Source organism: Lampris incognitus, chromosome 4, assembly GCF_029633865.1.
Source record: "Lampris incognitus isolate fLamInc1 chromosome 4, fLamInc1.hap2, whole genome shotgun sequence".
Classification (NCBI taxonomy): Eukaryota; Metazoa; Chordata; class Actinopteri; order Lampriformes; family Lampridae; genus Lampris; species Lampris incognitus.
Genome location: NC_079214.1, coordinates 25,792,500 through 25,818,693, shown reverse-complemented (window position 1 = coordinate 25,818,693; position 26,194 = coordinate 25,792,500). Strand labels below are relative to the sequence as shown.

Sequence of the window (26,194 nt, the reverse complement as noted above, 5' to 3'; positions counted from 1 at the left end):
ACTTCATCACCAACATCATTCTGTTATTTATAACGTCCAAGCTGATAGGTCAAAAAGAGCTTTTTATATTGGTCATTACAACTTTCAGTTACCCGTTTTCAAAACCTGAATTTGTCAAAACTGTGAGTGCGTGTGTGTGTGTGTGTGTGTGTGTGTGTGTGTGTGTGTGTGTGTGTGTGTGTGTGTGTGTGTGGGTTTCTCAGGGAGCAGGAGGGTCAGGCTCCACATGTGTGAGGGGTGGAGTGATGTTAATATCCATACCAGAGCTTTTTGGTGGGCAGGGTTGGCAGGGTTCTCCGAAGGCATACTCAGTACTGGCACAGCAACACTCCGATTTGGTTACAGCTCCAAATAAAGGTCGCACACACTGTCCCCGCCTGTACCCGCCATAACATGAACTGCGCATATGTGTGTCTGTTTCAGACAGAAAATAATAGAGCGAGTAAGAGAAATGGGAGTGACGTAGCGGGAGAGGGAGAAGGAATGAGAAAGTGGGGAGAGGGAGAAATATGGCAAGAAAGAAAGATGGACAGAAAGAGAGCATGGGACAGAGTTGGGAAGGGAACGAAAGTGGGATAGAGAGAAGATAGAGACATTTAGAGTGAGAGAGAAAGATAATAGAAACAGAATTAGAGAGAAAGAGAGAGGGTGAAGAGCAAGACGAAGGAAGCGTGAGAGACAGATGAGTGCACTGGTCTCTGGCTTCAATAAACAACAACGGTGGGAAAACAAACTGTTGTTCTGTTTCTACACAACATTCAGGGATTTGAGACATTCTCCTGTACTGATATCATTGTGAGCAAACCCAACCAGACATGAGCCCCGTTAAGACAGAGTAGAGCACCATTTCAACACTTCCTGCACAATGCACAAAGACATACCATTGGGGTAATGCAGCAATGTGGAAAAACATGAGGATAAACAGATCTGCTCTCCTGCTGCCAGTCTGGTGGTCTAGTGCTGCAGCATTAACCAATGGTCAAAAGGTCAAAGACCATCATAACCAAAAGGTAAAAACCAATAAAATCCTTAATTGTGAGTGACAAGTAAGTTTTAGCACATCTGGATGCTTTATGCGCATAAGAAAGTCAAAGCTGAAGGGAGAATCAGGGGCGGCCCATTTAATTAACTGAACAAAACTGACCCATTGCTAAGTTCGCCCCTCTTTGTCAATGTTGCTAACTCGGACAAACATGCATCTGTTATAAACACGTTATAGCTTATGTCAAAGTCGGTCTTAATAAATGCTGTTACTAATCGTTGCCTGTCATCAGTTTATTAATTCAGTCATCAATTTTGATTGTTATAAATAAATCGATTCTGCTCAGTCATCCGTTATTTACTATGTGGGGTGGCATGGGTCAGGAGGTATAGCGGGTCGTCTGATAATCAGAAGGTCACTGATTCAATCCCCGGCTCCTCCAGAGACCATGTCAAAGTGTCCTTGAGCAAGACACTGAACCCCTAACAGCTCTTGATAAGCAGGTTGGTGCCTTGCATGGCATGTGTGTGTGAATGGGTGAATATGAGGCATACATTGTAAAGCACTTTGAGTGGTCGGTAGACTAGAAAAGCGCTATATAGATGCAGTCTATTTACCACTTATGTGACTAAAGTTTTAGTTTCAAGTTTATTATACACATTTTCAGCAGTGGGTTTGCTTTGTAACGTTAGATGTGGAAGATGATGGCAACTACTATAGCTTTTTTTCCAGGCAAAAAGACAGTATTGGAGCCGATCAAGGCTTATTTTAATTGATCTGTATCAGCAATATCAAGCCTGTCGGTTTTACTAACTTTCATGTATTTGAGGTGCACTATGCAGCTTATCAAATATAAATATTCAGATCGGCAGATAACATTAATACTGAATGACTCAATCTCGGGGCATAAAGAATTGATCAGGACTTCCCTACTCAGAACAATCTAAACATCTTTGCTAAACTTCTCTGCATTGAGCTGTGTGTGTCCTGCCACACAGCTCAATCCACAGGACACATTTTCCTCTAAATGATAAAAAACACCCCATTGCTCACCTTCTAAGGATGCTCCCTATCCGAGTTGCATGTATCCCATACACATCGTTCTACACAAAACTCTATTAATTCAATGTAAAATTACAAATGAACTAAATCAACTCTGTAATTCTATGGAGGTGGTAAATCACTGCACTGGACCACTGTGACCCAATGGTAAAAATGCTTGAGGGCAACGGTTGCTAAGCTATCATTGGCCAGTCTGCATTCTACAGACAGGCATTAGCAATTGATCAGCTGGATAATTAACTTAGCATGTTTAAGCAGGCAGGGTGACGAGCTTTGGGAAATGAAGATTTAGGACAATAGATGATCTAATATATAGGATCTATTATAGACTAGGGACACCCCTGAAGAATGAACATTTGTGTGACAAATCATGCACGTTCCACTAGGAAGCCTCTTTCACAGTGTGTCCTTACACTACATCACGATCACATTTGCTGATGATTTTGCCCATTTTAATCACGATGGATGTAAAAATAAGTACGCCGTGACAGAGTGCATACATTATAAAAATAATTTCAGAGAATCATTGGAGTTAGTTACTCACCAACACAGACCCGTCCATCCAGCCCAACAGCTAGTCCAGGCATACACTCACAACGGAAGGAGCCCTCTGTGTTGACACAGCGGCCATTCATGCACATGCCTGGAGTCTCACACTCATCAATGTCTGGAGGCACAGAGACAGAAGGTGACATTGGGAGGAGACAAGGGTGAACACAGGTTATATCACAAGTGGATATGCCACTTTACAGCAAGTGGCACGTCTCTAACTTGAAACAAGTATATGCTGTAACACCAGTCAAACCATACACACTCTCCTTGAAAATGAATTGCTGCACCCTGTAAAATTTTGTTTCTTGCTGACGCAGTGGTTACCAGAGCACTCATTGGAAAGAACAGCTAAACCTGCAACAAAGTTTGAGCTTCTATGACCTCAGTTAAGAAAACAGCCACCCTCTCTACTGGGTTTCATCGGCATATTACAGCAATTATCATAATGAGAGTAAACAGCGATATAGTGGGTGCGTGTGTGTGTGTCCACCTTTGTGTGCGCCTGTCTGTGTGCATGTGTGTTTGTGTTATGTCTGGGTGCACTGGGGTACAGAGAGAGATTTTCTCTCAGTTAAAGGCAGAGATGAGGGCCCCTCTAGACTACACATTTCATTAATGGCTGCCCACATCAGCATTATATCCCCTCAGAACTGTCTTGTTTATTTATTCAGCTAAAACTGAAGCAGGTCATTATCTCTTATATCAAACACTTATATCCAGAGCCACATAGTACAAAATGGCTGCAGGTTTTACATGTTGTAAAGATATTTTAAGAGGTTCCTGTGAATCATTACGAATTGAGTAACAAGTAGCCCAGTTATTGTTTTTTTATGCCATTTGAAAAACGTTTTATGGTTCCATACAGCCTCCAGTGTGTCATAAAGTACCATCAATGGATTAAAGTTAAAATCCTGAAGATTTGTCTTTTTTCTTTAATTTGCTGACACCTATGGTGATATGTGGTAAATGCATTGATTTTTGAGCACTCCAAATCCCAGAGATCATTGAAAAACAAAACAGTGAAAAGTGTTGTCACTACTGCCAAACAAGCAAGTTTTATGTACCTATTTATGTTGGGAGTAGCTACGTCTTTAGCATTCGGCTGTTCCGCTGAAAACTATGCACCGCTTACAACAGTAACTCTAAAAATGAGCAGCTACAACAGCATTGATGATCTGGATATTTGCAGATGAACAATTGTTTTAATTATGCCAGAAAAGTAGATCTGTCAAAAGGACAGGCTAAATGGACAGGTTTGCATCACTCATTAAGTTAAAATACCCCTCCTGACACGCTTTAGAGTTTAAGAATACTCCGAAATGATTAATATACTGTTTAACATGATTTTCCCCCACATAAAAAATAAATAAAAAATAAAATACTCCTGCGACGCCAGAGCAGGGGGACTCGCGCAAGCCCGGTCGGAATCAAAATCCAGACTAAAAAAGAGGTTTACACTGCACACCGCACCATGGGCCGCCATCATTGTTTCATATGGCTGAACTTTGAAACGTTAGCTAAACGCATAGTTTTGTTGAGTTTTACCATTACCAAACAACTAGCAGCAGCTAGTTGTAAAACACTAACGTAGTTAAGAGTATTTATAAATCACCAAGGAAATATGTTACAAGCAGAAAGCTTTCATTTGACCGTTGGTCGAGTCTGCCTGGGAAATGGCTCATTGGCAGCAGTATAAAATTCAGCACCGCCGGTATGTCAGGGCGAGGCGACCCGCACAGGAGGGAGGGAACCCGCCGCTGCCATCGGCACCGGCTCCTGACTTCACTGCAAGTCGCTCCGTCAGGCCTCGGAGCGAATGTTGACGGATGCCTTTAGTGGCGCTGCCGGAGCAGAAGGGACCTGCGCTAGCCCGGTCGGGATCGGAGTACAGACTAGAGAAGAGGTTTACATTGCTCACCGCGTCATTTTTCGGCTGAAAAACGACGCACCTAGGGCCGCCTTTGTCGTTTCATATGGCTGAACTTTGAAACGTTAGCTAAGTATATAGTTTATAGTTTTACCATTACCAAACAACCAGCAGCAGCTAGCAAAAAGCTAACGTAGTTAATACCATTTATAAGTCACAAAGGAAATATGTTCTATGCAGAAGGCTTTGACTGTTGAGTAAAAGAAATACATAATTTACATAGTGACTCCCGCTCGCTGTCGCAGTCCCAGGATAAATAGTCGGCACAGCATCAGACTTTAAAACTATCCATCCATCCATTATCTAAACCGCTTATCCTGCTTTCAGGGTCGCGGGGATGACCCAGTAACTTCCGCTTAAGTCCGCTCTGCGCAGGAGGTTCCAGGTTTCTTTGCCCTGCCAACATTTGCATATTAGACAGCGATTGGCTTTCAGATTTGTGACGTACCAAATCTAGTTTATCCAGCGCACATTTGAATCTCAGATTAAAAAAAAAATTTGAATCTCAGATTTTAGGGAAGTGCATAAACAGCGCCTCCTCCAGCAGAGGAATGTGAAAACGCCCCTCTAGTGAAAAACTAGATACAAGCACGGATACAAGTCAGTATAGTCAAGGCCAGACATTTCATGGGACACAAATAAAAGAAAAACAGATTTTTGAAGGGAGGGGTACTTTAAAGGGAAACCGCCCATTTTGAACTTTATCGTCATATCTGTCCTCAGTTATGGTCATTATAGGATGAAACTATTTCTATCTACTCGCTCTGTGTGTCACTGGGGAGATGTGTGGATAGGTGGAAATTTTGCCTGACAAATATGTCATCAACAGGGATTTTAATCTAATGAAAAACAAGCCCTCTCTCTTCTTCAATTCTCTGTCATACCTCCAGGGGGAGGGAACAAGGCGCATCATGCAGGACTCCAACTTCCACCTGGAAGAGCTGCTAATACGATTTACCTTTGCCTACAGACTCCTTCATTTAAATCATGGTAATTTCAAAAAGGAAAATATAAAAAGCAGAAATGGCCAGATGATAGGTAACAGTGGAGAACTGGATGGATGATAATTTATCTCAAGATATTTTGGCAATGAGGAGTTACATTAAATGAAGCAACAGGATGAGCGGTGGCTTACAGTGACTGGTGGTGAATCTGCAACAATTGTACACCAATGCCTACAAAAATAGAATCAAAGTGTCGCCACGAATTTCATCACGGGCAATTTCTGTTGGATGAACAAGAGAGTCCAGAGGGAGTTCCAATGGGTGTAACCAACCATGAACATTTTGGTCCATGCTTGGACAGTGGAGTCTTTGAGACTTTATCCAGATTCCTAAAGTGAATTGGAAAAGACAACCCAAGCCAGCAGGTCCAAAACGGTGGATTATTATCGAGTAAGTACATCCTAACGTTAGCTAAGGATATGTGATAGCTTTCTTGGACCTAAAATTATACACAGAATATTTTGTTTTTTGCCTTATTAACTTAACAATTAAGCCTTGTGGTAAATATCACTGATAAAAAAAATAAAATAAAATGTGAGTAGTCTGAAATATAACATTGCCCACAATTAAATATTTGATCACTGTAACAACATGCGTGTAGCTGGGTAATGCCTTGGCCCTGGGGGGAGGTTGAATCTCAGACTACAGTGTTCACAAGGAATTCTGGGTATTGTTGGAATGGCTGAATCTAGTCAGAACATGACGGTAAGCAGGACATTTTATTTTATTGGCCAATATTGGGTGTATGTAATCTTGAATCTCTTGAATATGTGATTTATTTATTTAATTTTTTTTTGCTTCAGTAAATTCAGGCGACGTTCAAGATTGACATGACATCCACAACAATAATGGCAAAATGTGCCTTTAACATGCTACTTAAGTTGAATGGCAAGAAAAGAATTCTCATTGGCATCGACATGCCGTGTGTGTGTGTGTGTGTGTGTGTGTGTGTGTGTGTGTGTGTGTGTGTGTGTGTGTGTGAATTAATTGTAAAGCGCTTTGAGTGGCTGTTGCAGCAAGAAAAGCGCTATATAAAATGCAACTTGATTGACTGATTGATTGACTGGCTTTTCTAATAGTGAACAAGTTTAGGGTAGGGTTTCTGCAAGTGCCTCTCAGAAATGCAGGGCCTCTACTCTTCTCATATCCAGCTGGCCTGCCAGGATGCTTAAGGATTTTTCCAGGGGTTTTAGGGGGATTTTTTTTTTTTTTGGTGCTCTGTGCGCGAGGAAGAGCATAATAGAACCTCTAATATGCCAGCAAAGTAGTCACCTTCCCGGCTAGCTAAACAAGTTGGTCTTTAAATAAAGGTATTCGCCAGGAATACAACCAATGAATGCTGAGAATGTGAAGATGTGGAATGTTTTAATGATAAATGGCACCAACTGATCTGTGGGGCATCAAACATACCTATACACATGCGTCCACTTGTGTCTAGTAGGAAGCCAGATTTACAGATACATTTGAAGCTGCCATCTTCATTGATACACAATCCATTCAAACACATGTTCCTGATGAGACACTCGTCCTGATCTGAGGATGAACAGAAGCAAATCAATTAAGTTCTAATTAAGATCCCCACCCTCTAAAACAGCACATGCCCCCGAAGGGTGTGAGTTCTAAAATTGAATCTAGCGCTGAATGCACAACTGTAAGTCATGTGTCAGAACTTAATGTGGGGCTTAGGCTGACCTTGACAGTTTCTGCCATCTGAGGAGATCTCAAAACCAGCATTGCAGACACAGTGGAAGCTACCCTCGGTGTTCACGCAACGGCCATTGTTACAGATGCGCCCATTGGCCACACACTCGTCCAGATCTGTGCGAAACAAGCAGTAAGAGCGTTAAACATATGTGGTTCCGTGTGTGTGTGTGTGTGTGTGTGTGTGTGTGTGTGTGTGTGTGTGTGTGTGTGTGTGTGTGTTACCTCTGCACTCTGTCCTGGTGGCAGTGGACTGGAATCCAGCAGGACATTGACAAATGTAGGAGCCAGGGTTGTTGACACACTCTCCATGTGCACAGGGGTTCCTCTCACACTCATCATCATCTGCAGAAGATGAATACAGTATTTAAACATTTATTACCTACCTGCACTTACATTTTGGTGTTTGTTACACTTTGTCCTCCGTCTTAGATTTGCTCACCGATGCACTCTCCACGGGTATCCAGTTTAAATCCCATGTTGCACTCACAGCGGTATCCAACAATCCCTGGGGTGGGAATGCATCTGCCATTCAGGCAGAGATTGCGGAAGGCCTGGCACATGTTAGTGATATTCTGGGTTTGGATAATAACTGGGCCTAAGAGAAACATTCACAGGTATAGAGAAAGAAGAAGGAAAGAAACCCACTTTATTTTTGTCATTGTACAGGTTAAATTTGTTTTCTGTTTAACCCATCCTATTCTATAGGAGCAGTGGGCAGCTGCAGCACCCAGGGACCAACTCCAGTTCTTCTTTCCAGTGCCTTGGTCAGGGGCACAGACAGGAGGAAACCCACGCAGACATGGGGAGAACATGCAACCTGGGACAGACTGGGGTTCGAACCAAGAACTTTCTTGCTGTGAGGCAATAGTGCTAACCACTGGGCCACCATGCCACCCAGCACGAGCATGTAGGAATCAATAAAAAAAAATTAAAAAAAATCCATAAAGTTTCTAATTTCTAAAATATTTTACCAAATTCAATTAAGTGAAATTCACTAACAATTTATGGTCAATCGAGAACATTTGGTTTTTAATGTATTTTGTATTTGTTGTATTCTATGAAATCCAAAGATAACTTGAGTTGTAGCTCATTATGTGCTGGGCACTAGACCACTACATGTATTTAAGTTTAGATTGGACTAATGCTAATCATACCAACAGAATTACATTGACCAACACTTGATTCTACAGAATTTCAACAACATTTGAGCTTTTACAAGTTACAGTATGTACAAATAATGGGGATTTCTATCCCCATGTCATGTGCAGTGTCTCATCAATATATATTAAAATAACTTTGCAGCTGTGGCTTGTTACCCGTAGTCTATCTATATGTGTACTGTACCAAACACAGAAAAGCAGGAAGCAACATACCTGGGGGCGGAGGAGCTACAGGTGGAAAGCCTGGACCAATGCCTGGTAGCTGGCCTGGAAGGGGTAGAGGAATTTGTCCAGGAATTTGACCAGGAGTTTGACCAGGTAATAGGCCATGATTTGGATAGATCCCGGGAATCTGCGGCGCCCCTGGAACCTGACCAGGAATTAGAATCCCCCCACCACCACTAGGTAACTGAAGGCACAGCTTCTGGTACTCCTCTGACGTGTGTGCGTGTGTGAGAGAGAGTAGAGTAGAGAGGACAATTGTGAGTTCAGATGTAGAGATGCATAGATTAGAACCCAGGTAACTTTAAACATGATGTGAGTATGTGTGTACCTGTTCCATGAATAGGGCACATCTCTGGTGTAGACCCATAAGACCAGCAGCGACCGCTATCACAGCAGCACTGCATCTTGGTCAGTGGCTGGGAGTTTTGGTTTGCACAGCGACCGTTCACCAGGCTGGCATAGCAGTATCCACTACGGGCATCTGGTAAACACAATGCAGTGTGTAGTCAGATAAACTACACTAAATGTAATTCATCTCATATGGCAAATGTTATGTGTGTTTTAGAAAATGAGCAAAATTATAGTCAGAGAGCAATCCTTACTTCACTTTCCACCTCTTGGAGGATAAAAGCAATATCCGATGGCCATCACTTTCTAGTTATGAAAGCCTGTCATATCTGTTAAATTCTGGTGTTATACGCCAGCACGACTAACACTCAGGTTCCACATTTACATAAATATATCATCTTTTGTTTCACACCAAGTCTTTTCAACATATTCACATTGTGAGAGGCTCCACTAACATTTGCTTAGTTAAGCCTCACAAGATATCAAGCAAGCTTGGGGTTGGTTGGAAGAATAACAGTTGGACCCTGGAGGGGACAGTGTGGATACTTGCTAGCATGTTGCAGCATGGGAAACAGACTAAGATGTTTGGCCCAACAGTCTCTGTGGAGCGGAAGACTCTGACATTCCTTCCTCACAAACATCCTCTCCTGGGGGGGTGCTGTGTGTGGCTATTTATGTGTGTGTGTGTGTGTGTGTGTGTGTGTGTGTGTGTGTGTGTGTGTGTGTGTGTGTGTATAAGTGTGTATAAGTGTGTATAAGTGTGTATAAGTGTGTATAAGTGTGTGAGTGTTTTTACGTCTACTGGACCACTGTGACCCAAATTCCTCCCAGGTCCATTCTGGGTCAAACTTAATTGAACCTGCAGTGATTTAAAGACATTTCTGTGTGTGTGTGTGTGTGTGTCTGTGTGTGTGTGTGTCTGTGTGTCTGTGTGTGTGTTCATTCTCTTTGTCCACACAGTCACTAACCTCCCAGAATGTGGAACATTGGTGGTTTGATAGTGTTCATTTGCACATGTACAAGGACACACACACACACACACACACACACACACACACACACACACACACCACATACATGCACAAACACACATAGAAACACTTGACCGCTCCCAATCTTCCAACTGCTCCACTGCATGACTTAGCCAAGTCACCTGAGTGAATTAGAATGGGCCTGACAGACGACGAGGTCACTGCTTCTGTCTGCCTGGCCGTGGAAAGCCCATCTCAGCTTGCCTCTGTTTGAGACATCAAGCTGATAGAGAGCTTTTCCCAAGCTCCTATAATATCCTATTCATGCAGCAGGACAGACAAAGGAATGCAGGTATATATACACATTGCGCAGTGTGACGTTACAAGTCTCCCCTCTCAACAACTCCTCTTCTCAGCTTTATAAGACTATAGTTCTTTGTTGTGGATCAAGAGGCAAGTGAGCAACTATTGACCTAAATTCTACCAGCTGGAATGTTGGATAGTGTTCAGTATTTTCTGTTCACAGTGCCAGACGTAGAAAGAGAAGTACCACAATGTGGAGCAAATTGGAAAAATAGGCAAAAATGGGATCTTTCCTTTTGAACTACTCGGTTGACAAATGTGTATAACCACACAATTTACAATTGATCAACGCCAATGCAGTGCATGTCTTTTCATACATGTGAACCGCCTGATGATCACGTATGATGATGAAATATGATAGTGTGATATCAGAGGTATGATGCAAAGCTTAATGCTTACCTATGCATCTAGAGCCATCCACTGCCGTGTAATATCCCTGGGCACACTTGCAGAAGTAGCTACCAGCAGTATTGGAGCACTCACCTCCACTGCATAGCCCTGGGATGTTAGCACACTCATCCAGATCTACAGGGAGGAGAGGTGAGAGGAGGAGAGGGGAGGAGAGGTGAGGTGAGGAGAGGAGAGGAGAGGAGAGGAGAAGAGGAGAGGAGAGGGGAGGAGGGGGTACAGGAAACAAATTCCTTAGGTGTCTGTCTGTTCTTTCATATCATTTAACTATTCCTTTTTTGTCAGAGTTAAGTTTTTGTTGTAACTGGTTTCCTATCAATACAGTGCATCACACTTAACAATCCAACGTTGCTAACACTCCAGATGAAACTGGTTAAACTGGAAACTCGAACTCAAATTGAGTAACTGAACCACATGCTGGCAATGGCAATGGAAATAGGTGTTAATGCAGGACCTTTGTAGTTGTTCTGCTTTTATGATAGCTAACCACCAAGTGAACATCAAAATGCACAAAGTCTGTTAAGAAATATAACTTAGACCCTTTTGAAATGTCTTTTACCCAGTCCAGAAGTTTTCCGGCAATTATTTCTGGGCATGAAATTACACATATTTTACTCTGCAAATGACTACCTCAGAACTCTACCCGACTGTTAAAATGGATCCCAAACCAGCAGAGTTGAACCTGGTCTGGAACTCATCATACACATTTGGTTAATAAGCCAATATTTTTATAGTTTTAATATCTCTTCTAAAGTGGGCCTCTGAAAGAAAAGAGTAGAGGCTGAGCACAGGTTTTTATAAAAGTTTGGCATTAAACAGTCCAGAGACATTTTAAAACTGACACTTTCAGTTGGCTAAATTGAAAACCTGGTTATTTCATGTGATCTGGGCAATTCCAGAAAAGCAATTTCTAACAGCTTGTTGTCTATTGGCTGATATATTGAAATAGAAATGCACCAGGAAATTAATTGGGTTTTTAATGCAACCACATAAGCACTGAAAAGCATGTCTGACAACATAAAGCAGAGCATGCTCAATACGGCAGGTCTTAGTAATGTACAATCTCAACAAAATCAATGACTGAGAAGGAGCAGAGCACTACTTTGGTTTAATTAAACCTATTTTAAGGGAAGGAGTGGAACGGAATATGTGTGGTCTTTTGCTACACGGTAGTAATTACTTTAGGATCCAACGCATAAGGTGGTGTGGTGACCACAACCCATCGGATGTGGCTTCTAATTGTGCTTTAAAAAGCATTAATGAGGAAATTTCAGACCAATAAACCCCTTTCAATCTACACTGGTATGGGACATCTCACAATAAGATTTAACTCTAGGGGCCCAATTTTCACACAGGCGCACAGTGCGAAATGTGGAATTTGCAACAGTGAAGGGGTATTTTCTTGAAGTGCAGTCGTGTTTCTGCCACGCGCTTCGCTTGCTGGTATTCTGGTGGCTCGCCGCGCTCTGAAGTGGGAGGAGGGCCCAGTAGGAGGTGTGTCCAAGACAATCTAGTGGCGTGCTTCAGATTTAGTGTCATAACTGCCCACTCATCCAGGTCAACAGCGAAGGACGCAGCCGATTTTTTAGCCATTTTCTTCACTTTAGTTGGCGGAGGTGCACCCAAACAGACTTCCATACGTCCATGCAGGCACAGGTTTATATATATATCAACATTTTTTTCCTGTATCTGTGTTGATATATATATATATACCATATATACAGTGCATCCGGAAAGTATTCACACCCCTTCACTTTCCCCACATTTTGTTATGTTACTGCCTTATTCCAAAATGGATTAAATTCCTTTTTTTCTCATCAATCTACATACAATACCCCATAATGACAAAGTGAAAAAAGTTTTGTAGAAATTTTTGCAAATTTATTAAAAATAAAAAACTGAAATATTGCATGTACATAAATATTCACATCCTTAACTCAGTACTTGGTTGAGGCACCCTTGGCAGCGATTACAGCCTCAACTCTTCTTGTGTATGAAGCTACAAGCTTGGCACACCTATATTTGGGGTATTTCTCCCATTCTTCTCTGCAGATCCTCTCGAGCTCTGTAAGATTAGATGGGGAGCGTCGCTGCACAGCTATTTTCAGGTCTTTCCAGAGATGTTCAATGGGGTTCAAGTCTGGGCTCTGGCTGGGCCACTCAAGGACATTCACAGACTTGTCCCGAAGCCACTCCTTCGTTGTCTTTGCTGTGTGCTTAGGGTCGTTGTCGTGTTGAAAGGTAAACCTTCACCCCAGTCTGAGGTCCTGAGCGCTCTGGAGCAAGTTTTCATCAAGGATCTCTCTGTACTTTGCTCTATTCATCTTTCCCTCGATCCTGACTAGTCTCCCAGTTCCTGCCACTGAAGAACATCCCCACAGCATGATGCTGCCACCACCATGCTTCACTGTAGGGATGGTATTAGCAAGGTAATGAGAGGTGCCTGGTTTCCTCCAGATGTGACGTTTGGCATTCAGGCCAAAGAGTTCAAAATTTGGTTTCATAAGACCAGAGAATCTTGTTTCTCATGGTCTGAGAGTCCTTTAGGTGCTTTCTGGCAAACTCCAAGTGGGCTGTCGTGTGCCTTTTACTGAGCAGAGACTTCCGTCTGGCCACTCTACCATAAAGGCCTGATTGGTGGAGTGCTGCAGAGATGGTTGTCCTTCTGGAAGGTTCTCCCATCTCCACAGAGGAACGCTGGAGCTCTGTCAGAGTGACCATCGGGTTCTTGGTCACCTCCCTGACCAAGGCCCTTCTCCCCCCCGATTGCTCAGTTTGGCTGGGCGGCAAGCTCTAGGAAGAGTCCTAGTGGATCCAAACTTCTTCCATTTATGAATGATGGAGACCACTGTGCTCTTCGGGACCTTCAAAGCTGTAGAAAATTTTTTGTACCCTTCCCCAGATCTGTGCCTCGATACAATCCTGTCTCGGAGGTCCACAGACAATTCCTTTGACTTCATGGTTTGGTTTCTGCTCTGACATGCACTGTCAACAGTGGGACCGTATATAGACAGGAGTGCGCCTTTCCAAATCATGTCCAATCCATTGAATTTACTACAGGTGGACTCCAATCAAGATGTAGAAACATCTCAAGGATGATCAGTGGAAACAAGATGAACCTGAGCTCAATTTTGAATGTCATAGCAAAGGGTGTGAATACTTATGTACATGCAATATTTCAGTTTTTTATTTTTAATAAATTTGCAAAAATTTCTACAAAACCTTTTTCACTTTGTCATTATGGGGCATTGTGTGTAGATTGATGAGGAAAAAAAGGAATTTAATCCATTTTGGAATAAGGCTGTAACATAACAAAATGTGGGGAAAGTGAAGGGGTGTGAATACTTTCCGGATGCACTGTATATATATATATAAAACCTGTAGGAAATTGAAGGAGTTCAAGTATCACGGGGTCTTGTTCATGAGAGAGGGTAGGATGGAGCGGGAGACTGACAGGTGGACGGTGCAGCATCAGCAGTAATGTGGACATTGTACCAGACCATTGTGGTGAAGAGGGAGCTGAGCTGGAAGGCAAAGCTCTCAATTTATCAGTCAATTTTTGTTCCAGCCCTCACTTATGGTCATGAGCTTTGGATAGTGACTAAAAGGGTGAGATCGCGGATACAAGCGGCTGGAATGAGTTTCCTCCGTAGGGTGTCTGGGCTCAGCCTTAGCGATAGGGTGAGGAGCTCGGACATCCGAAGGGAGCTTGGAGTAGAGCCGCTGCTCCTTCATGTCAAAAGGAGCCAGTTGAGGTGGTTCGGGCATCTGATTAGGATGCCTCCTGAGCGCCTTCCTTTGGAGGTTTACTGGGCACGGCCAACTGGGAGGAGACCCCGGGGTAGACCCAGAACTCGCTGGAGAGACTACATGTCCAATCTGGCCTGGGAACGCCTTACAATCCCCCAGGAGGAGCTGGAGGGCATTGCTGGGGAGAGGGACGTCTGGAGTGCCCTACTTAGCTTGCTGCCACCGCGACCCGACCCGGAGAAGCGGCCGATGATGAATGAATGAATGAATGAATGAATGAATGAATGAATGAATGAATGTGTGTGTGTGTGTGTGTGTGTGTGTGTATACATATACATATATACACACACACACACACACACACACACACACACACACACACATATATATATATATATATATAGCGGGTTTTTTTTCGAAACCATCAATAGTGTTATAAGTGCTCAACTAATGAGGAGCGGAATATCAATATTGATATATCTATATAGATACATATATAGAGAGAGAGAAATATATCTATATATATAGATATATAGATATAGATCGATAGATATAGATATATAGATATACATATATATATAGCTATAGATCGATAGATATAGATATATAGATATAGATATGGAGACACACACTGCGGCACAGTGACGCAGTGGTTAGCGCAGGGGCCTCACAGCAAGTACGTCCTGGGTTCGCGCCCTGGGGTAGCGCCTTGGGGTCGTCCCAGTTCATCCTCTCTGTGGAGTTTGCATGTTCTCCCCGTGTCTGCGTGGGTTTCCTCCGGGGCTCCAGTTTCCTCCCACAGTCCAAAGACATGTAGGTCAGGTGAACTGGCCATACTAAATTGTCCCTAGGTATGAATGTGTGTGTGTGTGTGTGCACGCGCGTGTGTCGGCCCTGTGTCGGCCCTGTCCAGGGTGTCTCCCTGCTTGCCGCCCAATGACTGCTGGGATAGGCTCCAGCATCCCCGCGACCCTGAGAGCAGGATAAGCAGTTCGGATAATGGAATGGACGGATATATCAACACAGATAAAGGAAAAAAGTTTTAATGCATTAAAATGCAATGCATTAAAACTTTTTTCCTGTATCCATGTTGATATTCTGCCCCTCATTACTTGAGCACTTATAACACCATTGACGGTTTCAGAAAAAAACACTATATACGTATATAATATATATACTATATATATATAGCTTTGTTAAAAGAAGCACTCAACGGTAGGGAAAGTGCTCAACAAATAAGGAGCAAAATAATCCAGTGAGTCAAATAAATTCTCTATGAGACAGTACAAGCCTGTTTCATGCCATAAGCAATCATCAGCTGTATAAGCAAGGACAGCTGATGATTGCTTATAGCATGAAACAGGCTTGTACTGTCTCATAGAGAATTTACTTGACTAACTGGATTATATATATACTCAGATCAGCATCACTGAGATGGACAAATTACAAATATATACTGTAACACATTTTTAAACATAATGCAAATCATATGCAAAACATCATGTGTCATGTCAAACCTATTATGCTGTAACCTAAAGTTAACTTTCCTGCTGTGGAATCTAATTGGACATTCAATTTATAAATGGTTCCCATATTTTCACAATCAATGGCTTGCATTTTGGAACCTGTTAAATGTGTTACACATCTTTTCTTTTTTTTTGAGAGAGAGAGAAAGAGAAAATGGATGGCTCTGACCTTTGATGCTCTTGGCTCTGTCTCCATTGAAGGAAATAACATAGACTATACTGCGATTCAGCATGTTATTCAAGAATGTGGTATCTTCAAAGGTTCAGTAGAAAGACTGAAATGTTTATTTGCCACTTGCTTTGTGTATAAGTACAGTGAGCAGTGAAATGCATATTGACTGACACAGCCTCCCCCGTTGGGGAGTTGAACCCCGGTCCCCTGCATGACAGGCAGGGACACTAGCCACTATACTAACGAGGAGCTATCACACTGAAATTAAAAATGTCTGATTGTTTGTTAGGCTATGTGATGAGATAGCTCTGCCACTGTATTTTTTTATATTTGCAGATTGTACACTGTTGTTTCTGACTGGTAAAATCTGGTTCAAAATTTCTGATTCTGCACCTCTTGCACAAAGACATCAGTTTCTTCTTTTTTGGGGGGGGGGGATTTCTCCCCCCTTTTTCTCCCCAATTGTACTTGGCCAATTACCCCACTCTTCCGAGCCATCCTGGTTGCTGCTCCACCCCCTCTGCCGAGCCGGGGAGGGCTGCAGGCTACCACATGCTTCCTCCGATACATGTGGAGTCACCAGCCACTTCTTTTCACCAGACAGTGAGGAGTTTCACCAGGGGGACGTAGCGCATGGGAGGATCACGCCATTCCCCCCAGTTCTCCCTCCCCCCTGAACAGGTGGTCTGACCGACCAGAGGAGGTGCTAGGGCAGTGACCAGGACACATACCCATATCCAGCTTCCCACTCGCAGACATAGCCAATTGTGTCTGTAGGGATGCCCGACCAAGCCGGAGGTAACACGGGGAGCTGAACTGGCGATCCCCATGCTGGTAGGCAATGGAATAGACTGCTACACTACCCAGAAGACATCAGGTTCTTCTTTGGTGAAATTTTTTCTGTGTGCAACGCTCCAGATGGCATTCTCATGCTTCCATCACTAAGTTGACAGTGCACTCACAGCACAGCGTGCCCTTCTTTCAAAGGAAAGGATTGGTTCATTCAACACTAGCCTTGGCCACACCATATAATATATAATATATTCATGAAAATATACTCCTCCCCATTCCTAAAGGCGTGGCAAGTGTGCTGTGCGCCTCTGCCAAAAAAATAACAAAAGTGCCCGCACCATGCCTCATGTGCACTGTGGATTATGAATTTGACTCTGTTTTGTGCCATGCACTTTAATTCACATAAATAGGGCCCTAAATATCCATCTTTTAACAGTCTTGTGATTGTTACCTTCACATTTCTGGGAGACCTCGTTGAATTTGTGTCCTGCAGGGCATTTACACTCAAAGGAACCAACAGTGTTGATGCAGTTTCCTCCTTGACAGAGACCAGGGATGGCCTGGCACTCGTCCACATCTGTACACATAAGTCAAGTAATGCAAGTCAATTCTTTTTATGAACTAGGTGAGGGGAAAAATTGATGTTCCACTGCAAAATAACAAAGAAGACAAACAACAAAATAAAAACAGGAAACAGAATGGCTACAGGTAACAAATGTGTATAAATTTACAAAAATACCCAGGTCAAGGAGATTCAAAAGCCATGAAAAAAAAAGCCTGTTATTCAGGTGAGATGGCTTCAAAACTGGCTAATGCAATCCAAACATAAGCAGGCCCACAAGCATATGGATTCTCTAAGAAAACAAAAAGGATCAGCGCTGACAGTTATACATTACATTAACACAAACTGATCCACATATGACCAGATAACCCGTAGACTGAAACTGGGTTTGTTAGAAAGTCTGGTACCAAGTGCGCTGCAACCAACTCATGAGGGAAAAAAACAGAGATTGGGAGGGGAGAGAGAGAGAGAGAAATTGGGAGGAGAGAGAGACAGAGAGAGAGAGAGAGAGAGAGAGAGAGAGAGAGAGAGAGAGAGAGAGAGAGAGAGAGAGAGAGAGAGAGAGAGAGAGAGAGAGAGAGAGAGAGAGAGAGAGCAGGAATGTCTCCTGCTGGAGGCAGTGGAGGGGAAGCCAAGCAGTCTACTGAGTGCTCACACAACCCGGGAAGAGGAAGAGAGAGGTGGGAGGGAGAATAGTTAGAGATGGACACAAAGAAGAGGAGACAAGTCTGCAGTGGAACATGAGGTTATGAAGCATGACGATGGCATTATGATGACACTAGCAAAAGGGAGACGCTGTTAAAGTGATAGTTCACCACTTAAATGAAAATTATGTAAGTGTCTACTCACTCTCATGCCAGCAGAAACCATGATGAGTGGTCTGTGTCCATACAACTCTGAAGGAGTTGTCTAACAACATGCCAGAGAAGCTCTCTTACAAATGATCGCAAATGATCGCAGTGAATGGTGGCCAGTTCTAGAGTTCCACAGTCGGCAAAAAAATGACCATAAAAGTACGCCAAAGCAGTGCAATCAAAGGCTTACGATATATCTGTGAGGGGAAAAGAGTGAAATTCAAACCATTGTTTACTGCAAATCTTCCCTTCCTCCTTTGTTAGATCATCTTTGTTTGAAAGTCTCTGAATGTGAACATGCCCGCGTGAATTTTGTTTTCAAAGCAAGGAAGGAAGGGGAGATTCTGCAATAATAACGGTTTAAATTTCAGTCTTTTCCATTCACAGAGCTGTCATTTGTCTACAGAAGACCGAGATTGTGCTACAAAAGCCATTTGGATAGCTTTCTTTTTTTTGTCCATTTTTGCCCTTTTTGTGAATCCATCCACTGCAGATTTTGGGAGAAGAGCTGCTCCAACATTTGCTGGCCAGCTCCTTCAGCGTTATATGGAAACAGTAAAGTAATGTGGGTTTCTACTGACATGAGGATGAGTAGATAATGACAGAATTTTTATGTTGGAGTGAACTTTCCCTTTAAGTCAAACAGACTTGATGACTTAGTTCCACCCTAGCTGATTAGCTTTACTTACCATGCAACACCCCGTCTATCATGGCAATCGATCCTCCAATCATTCATCCACTATATATTTTAACCCCTTATCCATCTCTTAATATATTTATGCATCCATCCAACCATTAATTTATCATCAGTCCATTTTAATCCATTCATTACATCCAACATTCCTCTTTTCATCCATCCCTCTGCTCATCTAACCATTTGTCCATCTGTTGATCCATCCAACCATTCATCCATCTGTAATCCATCCATCTATCCAGCCAATCCATCTATCCATCAGTTATCCATCCAGCTCAACATCCATCCACTTGTCTAACAACCATTTCCAATGGAGGGCCTGTAACTTCATAAAACTCCTCAAAACTGCTCTTCCTTGGCCTCAACCCCTCCCTCTGTAACTGGACCCTGGACTTCCTGACCAACAGACCTCAGTCTGTTAGGTGAGGTGACCACACCTCCTCCACCCTGACTCTCAGCACAGGTGCCCCTCAAGGCTGTGTTCTTAGCCCCCTCCTTTTCTCTCTCTTTACTCACGACTGCCTGCCAACTCACCCTTCAACGTAATAGTTAAGTTTGCGGATGACACCACAGTCATTGGCCGTATCACCAACAATGACGAGACGGCCCTACAGGGACAAGATTCAGCACCTCACATCATGGTGCAGTACCAATAATCTTGTTCTCAATGGATGAAGAAGCAGATTGTGGACTTCAGGAAGTCTAGAAGCTGCAGCCACTCCCCCCATACACATCAATGGGGTGAAAGTGGAGTGAGTCCTCCAGTTTTAAATTCCTTGGAGTCCAAATCAGCGAGGAACTTTCCTGGACAACAAACACCTAGGCCCTTGTGGAAAAAAGGCCCAAACAACACCTGCATTTCCTAAGAAGGCTGAGGAGTCCCTGTCTGTCCCCAAAATTCTCACCAACTTCTACCAATGCACATAGAGAGCATCCTGACCAGCTGCATCTCAGTGTGGTATGGCAACTGCACATCAGTAGACCAGAAAGCTCTGCAGTGGGTCGTCAAGGTGGTCCAGCATATCACCGGTACCCAGCTCTTAGCCATAAAGACATTCATCACAAACGCTGCCTTCGAAGGGGTCTCAGCATCAGCAGAGATCCCACTCACCCCAACCATGGACTGTTCTTCCCCCTGCGCTCTGGGAGGCGCTACAGGAGCCTCAGAGCCCGCACTACCAGGCTCAAAAACAGCTTTTTTTCCCCAAGCTGTTGCCCACCTGAACTTGGCTACCCACTGAATGTCTGTGGACATTTTTAAATATTTTGTACTCGTGCTCTTTTTAACTTATTTTTAGCTTTTGGTCTTCGTCTGTGTATATCTTATTCTGTGTTTGTCTATGTCTGTCTTGCACTGTTTGGTGAAGCCGCAGCCTTTATTTCATTTTTAACACGTGCCTGCACATTGTTTTCAATGACAATAAATTGAACTGAATTGAACTTCACGTGGGCCCCAATATGAACAAATCTCGTAGGCTCCTATGTATGTGTCCTTGACCCTCAGTCCCAGAGAAAGATCAGATTTGCTCAATCTAGGTCCTGGGCGGAAAAGGTTTCAGATCCTGTGACCTGATGTAATGTCCCAGTACTGTATGTTCCTCTAGGGTCCTGGCCTAGACCGCCTCCCTGCAGAGGTCCTAATGTTGTTGGGTCTGGAGCAGGCAGGGAGAGGGCTGTCTTACCAGAAATGAGCTTCCACACGTGGCACTTACCACTGACCCGTGATACTGACTCTGACAGTCCCACCGCAGTGGGTGTCTGTGGGCATTCCATACACACCTAGGGGGCACTGCCAGCCACCCCAATTTAACCAATTAGAATTAATCCTTTGGTAACGGAATGGTGGGCGGAGGAATGGGGAGGAGAGAGGGAGTGGGATAAAAACTGGACAAAGAGAGTGTGGTTAGGAGGGAAGGGGTTAAAATGGCAGGTGGGGTGGAAGGGCGGGGGTCTTCTTTAAATACAGAAACAGGAATGGAGAGGTTTGGGGAGCCGAACGACAGAGAGAGGAGGAAGACAGAGACAGCAAACAGAAACACAGACAGTGAGAAAGTGAAGGCAGACTTTACCTTGGCATGCCCCAGTGCGGTGGTTTGGTATGAAACCTCGCCGGCAGGGGTGAGGCTGGGGCTGGACACATCTCACAGGGGTGTCCCCACGCCCGGCCCACCGTGGCACAGCACAGAGTCTTTGTGCACACAATGCCTGTCAACTGTCCCTTGACACATCTGGTTACTCACTGAGGCAAAGCATGGCCCGGTCCGGTAGTCTATGAGGCAATACATGAGTGGGGTGTTAGTACAGGGCCACAATGACACTAAACAAAATATAACAAAACAAAAAATAATCAAACAAAGTCACAGTTATCACAGTTAACATCACATTCAGGATGCGCCTTTATTCTTCGTTTCTTATAGAAATATTTCAATAAATGCTCAAATAAAAGTCCAAACCAAAAAAAAAAAAATTTTTTTTTCACATACTCTCCTGTGTGAAACAAATGTCCGGGTTTTTTTAGTTGCCAACTATACACAACCAAACCTGTGATAACGGAGGTCAAAAACAAGGGTGCTTAAAAACCTACTTCCTGTAACCTGAACAAACGAAGGAAAACAAGTTTTCCTGGATACATAAACACAAAATAACATAACACTAATTTGGCTTGCTACTACTGATTCAAATGCAATAAAACACTGCATGCTGGACAACAACATTCTCCACAAAACACGCAAAGAATACATTGTCTGTCAGACTGTCCCTGGCATTTTAATACCTTTTTAGCTAGCTCTCAGGTGGACTGTGTATATGTATATATGAGAGGAGAGAGAGAGAGAGAGAGAGAGAGAGAGGAGAGAGAGAGAGAGAGAGAGAGAGAGAGAGAGAGAGAGAGAGAGAGAGAGAGAGAGAGAGAGAGAGAGAGAGAGAGAGAGAGAGAGAGAGAGAGAGAGCAAGAGACAGAGAGACAGAGAGAGAGAGAGAGAGAGAGAGAAGCTGAGATATGGAAGAGGTCTGGAAAAGCTTTTAAGTAGTGTGGGCGGCTGCAGAGACAGAGCGAGTAATAGACACTCAGAAGACCGAGCAAGAACACCCACACAAGACTAAAACATCTGAAATATCAGTCTGGTGTGCATATCCTAGTCGTCCCTCCACATTTTGATAATCTGTATTGTGTTTTCAGGATGTAGTGGCATCCCTGTCACCATCTGCTTTAGAAATGCTTCCCAGTGATTCGATATCTGGATAATAGGTCATCATTCCAAAGGCCAGATGAGGCTGACTGACAGGGTGTGTCTATGGAGCACAGTGGGTGATTTCCACACCGACTGCAACAGCACTGAGAATTACAACTAAATGACTGCAAAGAAAGTCCCTCACTAACAATCTCCTTATGTTTCTCTACCTTGTTCATGTCCTTGATCTCACTTTCCCAATACATTTATGTCTTTACTCCGCACTAAATCCATCCTCCCTATGTAGCACTCTTGCAGATTAAATTTAATTACCGCTCCTTATCGGGAGAAAGGACAGAAAGATGGCAAAATGGAGAAGGACTCGGGGAGGGAGGCTGAGAGAGAATCATCCCTCCCAATAGAATATCTGGATTTGATCCGAAGGCAAAAATCATTTCCACATTTCACAGCAGACAACAGACAGCGGAGAGGAAAGAGGGAGTCCTGTTCCAACATTACGGTCATTTAAAACAAACGAGACATTGTGCGTTTCCCGTGTGGACCGGGGCCCGGCCCAGGACCGTCACGTGCACCTCAGCCTCCACAGGTCTCTCTGTCTCTGGCACCAGCAACGTGCACAGCAGAACTGGGTCATCCACTCTCTCTTTCTCACTTCTTTTCTGTCTCTCCTCCTCTCTGAATCATATGTAGTGAGACTGAAAGCTTTAGTGGCCGTGAGGAGGAACCAGACTCTACCCGTGTCCCCTCGGGCATGATGACGAACACTGAGGTACAGCAGACGACATCCGAGCAGCCCTTGGAGTGCACAGCACTTCTCTCTACTTCAACCACTCTGAATATCTCCTGTATCCACTTCCCAGCCAGTATCTCTTATGCAGAGCAACAAAGGAATACACCAAAGACTGCATGATCTACGGCAAAGACAATTAAAGGGACCATGAAAGTTTTTACATGGCGACCATATAAATTAAGTACAGTAGATTGTTTAAATACAGAAGTAAAGGCTTCTCTTTTCATCAGATTAAGTTCTATATGTTATTAATGTCTGACTGCCATGTATAATCCTTCTGACATAATACCTACTTATTACAGCCTTTACTAGAGGCAGGGGTGACTACAAAGGCACAGATCTGGGCATGAAACCCACCGAATAGAGGCACATCACTTAAACAGTCAACTGAGGTAAACAGGGAGAGGTTGACAGCTGTGTGGTGAAAGTGGTGTCATTCCAATAGTCATAGCTCTCTCTCTCTCTCTCTCTGTCTCTCTCTGTCTCTCTTCCATCCTCTCTCCCTATTCTGTGAACTGCATACAGGCTGGGGGATCCACCCCATGTCCTGTACATCTGGGAACAATCGTACAACACACACACACCACACACACACACACGCACGCACGCACGCACATACACACACACATGCACACACACGCACGCACATGCACATGCGCGCGCGCGCACACACACACACACACACACACACACACACAGGGTCTCAACCTATCTCCCAGTTCCTCATCCGCTAGCCAGCAAAGGGATGAGCTCGCAACAACAGACAAAAAGACATGAAAAATGTTGTTTTCATTTAGTTTGTGCAGCTTTTCGAAAACCCTTTGTGCCTTAGACGTGTCAGTAAACATCGATATATAACTGTGTGTTGGAAAGGTAGGCAAGCCTTTTTTATCACTTATTAGGAAGTGACTTAACATCAGCGGAGTCCCATTCGCTTTTTGACACAATGGAAATGTTGGCTTCCTCAAACACCCGTGAGTTTACACACAACAACAGTCTTGGTGTGAACAAGAGGGGAAACCCCGTCAGGAAGTAGGTCAAAAGAGTTTCCTGGATTGACTCCAAATCATTTGTTTACACAAAAAAAAAAAAATCTGTCCACCTTTTCCAAATCCACCCTTCCTCTCGCTCCCCCTCATCTCAGATTGCCCTAAGGGGCATGTATTATGTTGCAGCATCCTTTTATTTGAATGTGAGAGGGATTTTGCACTATGTGTGTACGTACACAAATACACATGTGTTGGTGTGCATACTTCTCAAGAATAAGTGTGCAAGCTTTTTAGGGTCTTGTGTCTGGGTGGGACCTTCAACAACAGTGTTGTCGACAGAAGTAATGTGCACGCACGCACGCACGCACGCACGCACGCACGCATGCACGCACACACACACACACACACACAGAACCAAGCTGCAGGAATTGGTTATCTATCTACTGACATTTGCAGAGGGCAGGAACAGAGAGACTGATAAAGGTGAGGCATTGAGGCATTAAGACAAGAGAGCCCCTCAGCTGACTGACTTCTCGATCCCGCCCTGACTCCTGACTAATTGAGTGAATAATTCAAATGCTGCCATGTCTCAGACCAGCCTTTCACCAGCTGTCTCCAGACATCTCAATGGCGTCATACTAAGGTTGGATTTCATTGTTGCATAGAAAAACCCATGTCTGCAGCTGGAGTGACGTGCCCTCTGTATGATTACGGACTGTGGCCGGCTTTTTGCTAGTCTCACATTCCAGCCTAAATCACATTTGTACGCAACAGAGAATACGTTGTCGCTGGTATGGATTGGGTACCTGCCAAACGGTGGACGATTGCCATCACAGAGTTTGAATCCAAGTGTTTCCTGCTGCAGGATGGTCTCTCTAGAGACTAGGCCACCCTGACACCTCAAGCACTTATAGCGACGGCAGCATTCCATGACGACACCCAAGAAAACCTCTGGGTCGTGAATCAAGCTGGTCACCCCCTTTTCAGGTCATGTGTTTTGGAAAAGCTCCTAGCACTGCTAACATGATAAGATCACACACCCTAATGGGGTGGGGGTACCGAACTGGGAATTGCGTTAAAAAACCATGTACGTGTGGGTGTATATATGTATGCATGAGTGTGTGCATACAAGTGTCTGTGTGCATGCAAGCCTGTGTGTGTGTGTGTGAGAGAGAGAGAGCCCACTGACATTCCCTTTGGGAAGGGAAGGACATTAGCCAAGGAATTTTCGAGCAAAAGTAACAACCCAAAATGCCACCGTATCCATCAGCCTACTTTTTCTACCACTGAGGAGAAACAACTAATGCAATCAAAATACACTGATGTATTTTGGTGTTTACACTGGTAACAGCTCTTTAACCACTCTTTAGCGGATCAGGGTTTACATATTTAATGACTTTCATTAGTTCACATTTACAAAGCATGTGGTGGTGTGCTATCATGCAGGTATGTATGATAGCACATTTGAGGTAACATTAGGCCTCAAGTTGAACTTTTAGCTCATATACAGTATTAAGGTGAGTGAAAATGGATCTGTCCTTATGGACTTTTCACAGAGCTATTTGAACACGAACATATGCACACTCATACCCATAAAGATGTCAGCCTATGCACCCACACACACACACACACACACACACACACACACACACACACACACACACACACACACACACACACACACACACACACACTCGCAAATCTATACTTGTGGGGCCCCCTCATTGACTACAGTCATTTCCTAGCCCTTAACCCGAACCTTAACCATGCAAACTACATGCCTAACCCTAACCCTTACCCTAACCTTAACCTAACCCTAATTCTAACCTTAACCCTAAAACCAAGTCCTAACCCTAAAACAGACCCTTTTACTTGTGGGGCCCCATAAAATGGCCCCACAAGGTGGGTGGCTTCTGGTTTTTCTATCCTAATGGGGACATTTGGTCCCCATTAGGATAGAAAAACATGGTATACACACACACACACAGACCATGTCACCCTATACTTGTGGGGACTCCTCATTGACTACATTCATTCCCTAGCTGTTAACCCTAACCTTAACCATCATAACTATATGCCTAATCTTAACGCCTACCCTAACTTTAACCTAATCCTCATTCTAACCTTAACCCCAAACCCAAGTCCAAACACTAAAATAGCCCCTTTTC

General features: G+C 43.7%; 1 protein-coding gene across 1 annotated transcript in view; it reads right to left on the bottom strand.

Annotated features, from left to right (window-relative positions):
• The window catches only part of LOC130111624 (fibrillin-1-like), a 63,687-nt gene extending 42,429 nt beyond the window's left edge, over positions 1 to 21,258 (bottom strand). Inside the window, exons 1-11 of the mRNA XM_056278864.1 lie at positions 21,126 to 21,258; positions 17,398 to 17,523; positions 10,698 to 10,823; positions 8,945 to 9,097; positions 8,605 to 8,826; positions 7,671 to 7,826; positions 7,454 to 7,573; positions 7,220 to 7,345; positions 6,938 to 7,060; positions 2,589 to 2,711; positions 262 to 414 (exon numbers count right to left, since the gene is read on the bottom strand). Of these exons, the coding sequence (XP_056134839.1) occupies positions 262 to 414; positions 2,589 to 2,711; positions 6,938 to 7,060; positions 7,220 to 7,345; positions 7,454 to 7,573; positions 7,671 to 7,826; positions 8,605 to 8,826; positions 8,945 to 9,020 (1,099 nt within the window). The 5' untranslated portion in view covers positions 9,021 to 9,097; positions 10,698 to 10,823; positions 17,398 to 17,523; positions 21,126 to 21,258. The remainder of the gene's footprint in view (positions 1 to 261; positions 415 to 2,588; positions 2,712 to 6,937; positions 7,061 to 7,219; positions 7,346 to 7,453; positions 7,574 to 7,670; positions 7,827 to 8,604; positions 8,827 to 8,944; positions 9,098 to 10,697; positions 10,824 to 17,397; positions 17,524 to 21,125) is intronic.
• Positions 21,259 to 26,194: the final 4,936 nt, after the last annotated feature.